Source organism: Macrobrachium rosenbergii, chromosome 26 (genome assembly GCF_040412425.1).
Source record: "Macrobrachium rosenbergii isolate ZJJX-2024 chromosome 26, ASM4041242v1, whole genome shotgun sequence".
Classification (NCBI taxonomy): domain Eukaryota; kingdom Metazoa; phylum Arthropoda; class Malacostraca; order Decapoda; family Palaemonidae; genus Macrobrachium; species Macrobrachium rosenbergii.
The window spans coordinates 3,271,008-3,278,507 of NC_089766.1; the positions used below are offsets into that span (position 1 = coordinate 3,271,008).

At 39.9% G+C, this 7,500-nt stretch overlaps 1 protein-coding gene across 3 annotated transcripts in view; it reads right to left on the bottom strand.

Annotated features, from left to right (window-relative positions):
• Nucleotides 1-7,500, bottom strand: part of Amph (amphiphysin) — a 140,967-nt gene that overhangs the window by 93,165 nt on the left and 40,302 nt on the right. Inside the window, exon 2 of one of the 3 annotated variants that reach the window (XM_067127868.1) lies at nt 7,021-7,500. This exon is cut by the window's right edge and continues 275 nt beyond it. The exons of the other annotated variants lie outside the window; for them this stretch is intronic. Within the exon in view, the coding sequence (XP_066983969.1) occupies nt 7,021-7,308 (288 nt within the window). The 5' untranslated portion in view covers nt 7,309-7,500. The remainder of the gene's footprint in view (nt 1-7,020) is intronic. 3 annotated transcript variants of the gene reach the window in all.

Consider the following 7,500-nt stretch of genomic DNA (forward strand, 5'->3'; position numbering starts at 1 on the left):
GAAATGAACCAATCAGAGATGCAGGACAGGTTGAAGATGATCAAATGAACCAATCAGAGATGCAGGACAGGTTGAAGATGATTAAATGAACCAATCAGAGATGTAGGACAGGTTGGAGATGATGAAATGAACCAATCAGAGATGTAGGACAGGTTGGAGATGATGAAATGAACCAATCAGAGATGTAGGCTAGGTTGGAGATGATGAAATGAACCAATCAGAGATGCAGCACAGGTTGAAGATGATCAAATGAACCGATCAGAGATGCAGGACAGGTTGAAGATGAAGAAATGAACCAATCAGAGATGCAGGACAGACTGAAGATGATGATGACCAATCAGAGATGCAGGACAAGCTAGAGATGACGAAATGAACCAATCAGAGATGCAGGACAGACTAAAGATGATGAAAGGAACCAATCAGAGATACAGGGCAAGCTAAAGATGATGAAATTCACCAGTCAGACAACAGGACAGGTTGAAGGGGATGAAATGAACTAATCAGAGATGCAGGACAGGTTGAAGATACTGAAATGAACCAATCAGAGATGCAGGACTGGTTGAAGATAATGAAATGAACCAATCAGAGATGCATGACAGGTTGAAGATGATGAAAGGAACCAATCAGAGATGCAAGGAAGGCTGAAGGTGATGAAATGAACCAATCAGAGACACAGGTCGAGGAGGAGAAAGCCACTCAGAAGTGCAGGTTGAGATTGTTGAAATTAATCTGAGACTCAGTTCGGGATGAAAATAATCAATCAGAGACGCAAGTCGAGGAGGAGACAGTAACCAATCAGAGACGCAAGTCGAGGAGAAAATAACCAATCAGACACTCCTGTCTAAGCTTAAAATAACCAGTCAGAGACACAGGCCGAGTTTAAAATAACCAATCGCAGTCCCTGAACGAGATTAAAATAATCATTCTGAGATGCAGGTTAATGTGCAAATGACCACACAGATTAGCCAATACTGAGATAACCAAAAAGGCAATTCAAAGCGAGAGCGACGAATCACAGATGTTGGGGAAGAATATAACCAATTACAGATTACAACCATAGGTTGTAATACGTGTTAACAGATTCAAGGATTATGTTATGAACGTTATAACCGATTTACAAGCACGGGTTGAGTAAAGGTAGACGGGATATAAGCATGGGTTTTAGAATAACACGTCCCGATTACAAGAACAGTACAACCCGGATGAAAAGCTTGGATACTTTAAAATGTTTCTGATGACATATCTCATTAAAACAATAAATTGGCAGATTGAAGGATTACGTAGCAAATACATAAACCACACAACTTGAAGAATGAAAATGTGGAATATATATTAATAAATGCATAAAACCCGCACAGGCTACACAAAGTTGGAAAGCCTGAATTTATGTCCAACAACAATAACAACAAACCAGAGCTTAACTAAACTCAACTAAAGCGAAATTTTAAACCTAAAACTCCCCTCAGACCAAACTCAAACCTTGGGGGACTTAGACCAAACTCAAACCTCATCAGGGGCGCGATCGCCCAAACACCTCTGCCGGCCTTGGACGGGGGAGGGGGAAGATACGAAAAGGTCCGAGGTCTCTTCCGGAACCCTAATTATAGATTTAACGAGGAGACGCCGAATCGAAAATCCAACTTTAACTGGGGATGCGGGAAACGTTTTTTTTTCTCTCTCTCTCTCTCTCTCTCTCTTTCCGTCTCTTTGATAAAGGAGACGGCTGGGCTAAATATGCGTTGACCTTAAAACGTTGATTTTTGTAAGAGTGGTTTGTTAGCTTTTAAGTTTTCTGTACAAGAAAACTGCTGTGATGGCTTTGTCTGTCCGTCCGCCCTCAGATCTTAAAAACTACCGAGGCTAGAGGGCTGCAAATTAGTAAGTTGATCATCCGCCCTCCAATCATCTGACATACCAAATTGCAGCCCTCTAGCCTCCTCAGTAGTTTTTATTTTATTTAAGATTAAAGTAAGCCATAAGCGTGCTTCTGGCAACGATATAGACCAGGCCACCACCGGGCAGTGGTTAAAGTTTCATGGGCCGCGGCTCATACAGCATTGTACCGAAACCACCGAAAGATAGATCTATTTTCGGTGGACATGATTATAAGCTGTAGCGACTGTACAGAAAACTCGATTGCGCCGAAGTTCCTTCGGCGCAATTTTTACTTGTTTGTGTGTGTACTGACTTGGGTATTAGTGTAAATAAGGGTATTAATTGTTGGATTTTAGATATAAACGGGAGATTGATTCTTTATTATCGCAGGGGTATTTTCCGTTGAGAGAGAGAGAGAGAGAGAGAGAGAGAGAGAGAGAGAGAGAGAGAGAATCTTCCATTTTACGAAGCCTACAATTAGAGAGAGAGAGACTTTTAATATACGAAATATTCCAATTATAACCAAACTAGATTTCCACATCAATAAAATTATCTTTTTAAATCAAGGGAAAATTTAAGCGAGAGAGAGAGAGAGAGAGAGAGAGAGAGAGAGAGAGAGAGAGAGAGAGAGCTTTACCTGATAATTATAGCAACGGGAGTGTGTTGTACCATTGGCGGCGGCGACAGCAGCTAAGCCAGCAGCCGGCCGCGCGCCCGCGCGCGCAAAAGCCCTCTTGAAGCAAAAGGCTATATAAGCATTGCCAAGATTATAACGTCGGTGTGAACTCTTTCTCATTCTCTGTCACGGTATTTATTTAATGGGGATTTCAGTACCCTTCTTCACCCACTGTTATATCAACCTTTGTTATTTATATTCATGTATTTATTAACTGTATTCACATGTATTCTATATCACTAGAGAGTGTCGTGTTTTTATGTATACCGAATACATTTCTGTAGCCACGCTGTTTTAGGTATACTGCGAAAATTAGTTGCGTATTCCCAACCATTAGTATGTTTCTTGATTATGCACACACACGCACACACACACACATATATATACACAATACATTTCTGTAGCCACACTATTTTATACAATACTAAAATAATGATTTGCATATTTGTGCTTGTGGTAAATCACTGAACGTATTCAATACAAGCACTAACATTACTGGACTCGTTAAGAACGTTTATAAAATCATCACCATTATTCAGAAGATTAACCCCCATTCCTATGGACCAAGCCCACCACAGGGGTCAGTGACTTGAAATTCAAGCTCCCAGAGAATAATATTATGTTCATATGAAATTCAGTTACCTGAGAGTTACAGATGTACCGGGTTTTAAAAAAAAACAAAGCACAGAATAGGGAAAGATGTCATATATAATGGTTTTAAAGGCAGGTTAATTAAAATTCTAGACTGGTGACTGAATAAAATAAGAATTAGGAGGAGACTAGAGAAAGTGGAAAGCATAAAACCAATACTGCTGCTACTGGCAAGGCAGGAAAGGGTACAAATTTTGGCAGAAAACTGGAAAAAATTAGAATGTGCGAAAGTCAAATACTACAACATAAGACACTGATCTGAAGGTGAGAATTCAGAAACTGAAGGAGAAATACATTGCCTCTGAATTACAGAATTCTTAGTTCACTGTCTTCTTGTATGTTCCCCAAAAACTTTAGCTTGCCTCTGTCTATGAGACAAGACTGTTGTTTCCCAACAAGACAGTGATAAAGATTTCTGTCCCTGGTAAGTCTCTCTCTGTCTCATACCTATTATAAAATTGACAGAACATCTACATCTCAGAAGTCATAAGATGAAAAATGCTTCAGACCGGAAAACAATGACAAGATAAAGTTACTTCTGCGCCAAAATTAATGTAAACATACAAATTGACATATGCTGAAGAACATGTTGCATAGACAAATGACCTGAACTATACTCGTTTCAAACGTTTTATAAGTGAGAGGAAATGGAAGGAAGCTCTTGTTATTATGATAAGCCTCGTGCTAAGATTACTCATAGGAAGACTTCTCTATGTACATGTGTGTATATATATATATATACTTAACAATACAACTGTATATAACCCCCACATCCCTTATGCAATAACGCAAGAAACCATACATGTGCATTTCCGTAAGAGTGACGTCACGGCTACCCCAAACCTACACATAACCCCCACCTCCAACCCCTCCATTCCCCCTCCCACCCCCACAACATCCAAGGGGGCTCGTACAATTCCTGAACGAAGAATAAAACCAGTGGCGTATTCATGCCCATTCTTTGATAAAAATGTCGACCCTTCCTACGGAAGAGGATGCAGTACGCCTGAAGAGGATATAGTATGTTAGCAGTAAGTCACGTCCTCTGTTAGATAGTAATTATTGTTTGAATGGTATTTGCGCAATCGTAAACAAGTCGATCAAAAGGAAATAACTATATTTCGGCTTAAGAAGCGAATGTTGGCGACTGGAGAGCGTTTTAGTTTTCTGTAAAAGAAAACTATTGAGATGGCTTTGTCTGTACGTCCGCACTTTGTTCTGTCCGCCCTCAGATCTTAAAAACCATTGAGGCTAGAGGGCTGCAAATTGGTATACTGATCATTCACCCTCCAATCATCAAACATGCCAAATTGCAGCCCTCTAGCCTCAGTAGTTTTTTATTTTATTTAAGGTTAAAGGTAGCCATAATCGTACTTGTGGCACCGATATAGGTAAATATAATAGGTAACAACAACACAGGCCACTACCGGACAGTGGGCTGAGTTTCATGGGCCGTGGCTGAGGCCACCACCTGACCGTGGCTGAAAATTTCATACAGCATTTTACGCTGTACAGAAAACTCGATTACGCCGAAGAAACTTCGGCGCATTTTTTACTTCTTCATTTTATATTTTCATAAGGTCGATATTAGCGACTTATTTCATCACTATTAAGAAGGTTAAGTTAATGAACATAAGATTTGTCAATGACTATATGAATACGCGGTATATATGGCCTTTGAAAAGCTGAATAAGGGAAATCACGTTTAAAAATTAAGCGAAATTCAAATTAAGTGAAATTCATGGCAGCATGAGGGTAGATACTTAATAAGAATTTTTAAATATAAATAAAAACAAAAAATATTATAGTTACATCCCCGTTCTTGTATAGCTGCTGTATGGAATGAACCACAGTACAGTCCATAAAATCAGCTGATTAATACCCATAAAAAAAGACTTCACAGTAATTCAAGCTAAGTACATACATCTGCAAGCTTTTCACCCATCCATATTCCCCCATTCTCTCTGCAAGACCACACCACGCCAATGTAATTATGTAATTATTAGAGTTTTCATCTGTAAATTCAAGCCAAGTATGTACATCTGCACGCTTTTCACCCACCTACAGTATATTACCCCACTCTCTCCGCAAGACCAAACCACACCAATGTAATTATTACAATTTCCAATTGTGCTAACTTATTTACAACTTAAGTCATCTATGTATGGCTATGTTCAATCTAACTTAATTTCACACTTATTTAAGAAATAAATCCCTTCATGATCTTCCGAGTTTTAATCTTTCACCATCAATACCCGGTATTTAAATCAACACATGCAATGTGTACAGTAATTAACGTAATTAAATACTGATTCAACATTATAAATAAGCACATTCATAATTAGATCGATCTGATTTAAATTCGGAACTACAATACACCTATAGACTTCGCCATCTTCCCTCAGCCTACCTACCTACCACCCCTCTACAAAAAAACACCTCCCCTCCCCCTCATAAAAAAAAAAGGGTTCCCAGCCAATACAGATGGGCCATCCCTAAAAATATTCTGCTTTCGTCGAGTACCCCTAAATAGGGGCGGGCCAAATACAACACAGGTGTGTTCGAACGTTTGCTCAAAATATTTTCTTTCTCAGCTTCTGAGAACACAGTGAAAAACATTCCACACAAACACACACACGCACACACGCACACACACACACACACACACACACACACACACACATATATATATATATATATATATATATATATATATATATATATATATATATATTAATAACACTCTCATTTAACAGACTGGTACCTAACAGAGATTTTTATTCAGAAGGCTACTGGGCGATGGGGACAGAAGGTCCTTGAAAGCTTGTACTGTTTTTTTATGAAAATCTCCTTTAGATACCTTAAAGCTTGTACTTTTTTTTTTTAATGAAAATCTCCTTTAGATACCATCACATTTAAATGAGGTCCCGCTATTAAATTTTTTAATATATAATATTTATATATATTAATACATTTATTACCAGGACCTCATTTAAATGAGATGGTATCTAGAGGAGATTTTCATTCAATATTAAATATATATAAGTATATATGTCTGTATATATGTATATATACAGTATATCTCTAAATGCAGTGATGTAATGCAGTTGTCAGTCTTCCGTCCACTGGTCTACATATTGCTGTTACATCAGTCTGTCGTATCCTGCAACTGTTGGCGAATCAAGCATGCCGTCAACTGTCTGTCAGAGTCACAGAATCATTCTGTTTGAAACGGTAAATATCTCTCTGTCTGTCTTTCTGGTCTTCTCAAAACAATCACTAGGTGTTTAGGTCTCTACTGTGTATAGGCTATACCTGGCTTATTTCTTTTTTATCTTATCGCAGATTCTAATTAATCCAAAGGGCATTCTGAACACAGCAAGCTGGTCTGGCATGGTGCTTGAATGAAAGATGGTTCACTTCGCAAAACTAAATGAACGGATAAATGGCGTCTCTGTGTTTGGATTCGTTCCAAATTCTGTTTGCTTCCTCCCTGGCTCTTAGCCTATCCCACCATAAAATTTACCGTGAATCCTTTCGGAAATGATTAAGATACCTCGTGAATACAAAAGGGGCAGACAAACAGATAGGTGTGTGAATGCATGACTTCCCATGTGCCTTTCTTCGAGGAAGGGAGGAAGTCAACAGATAGGTGTAAGAATGCATGGCTTCTCCCGTATACCTTTCTTGGAGGAAGGGAGGAAGTCAACAGATTGTGTGTGTGTGTGTGTGTGTGTGTGTTACATGTATGTATAAACAGGTAAATCTATTCTACCAAAAAAAAAAATAAATAAGCCTGAGACACTGAGGTACCTCACCTTGGTCTTAATCCTGAAAATTTTGCTGTACTGTTTCTTGATCTTAATGTTGGGCAACTTGGCCCCGAAGCCGCCCCCGGGCCCCGTGGGACTCGTCGGGGTGGTGGGGGAGGGGGGCACGGGCTGCAGGTTCTGGGTCGGGGAGGTGGGGTCGGGCGGGGAGGGGGGGACGGGCGTAGAAGGCGCCGAAGGAGGCGAGTCGAGGGCGACGTCTTCGGTGCTGCTGTTGGGTTTCCTCCTGACGGGGGTGTCTGCCACCTCGATCTCCTCCAGCTCGAGGCCGTCCATTGTTGGAACGGGGTGGGCGGAGAATTCAAGCGGGTCAAGTCTCGCTCTTTATAAAAAAAGGATGTTTGATTGGTTGGTATCGGTGGGACAATTGGGACGGTTCAGCGGACGATCACTTTAGGGGAACACAGATTCATCGATCACAACAAAAGGAAGGTCAATCAGTTCATTCAGCAATTATCTAACACTGAC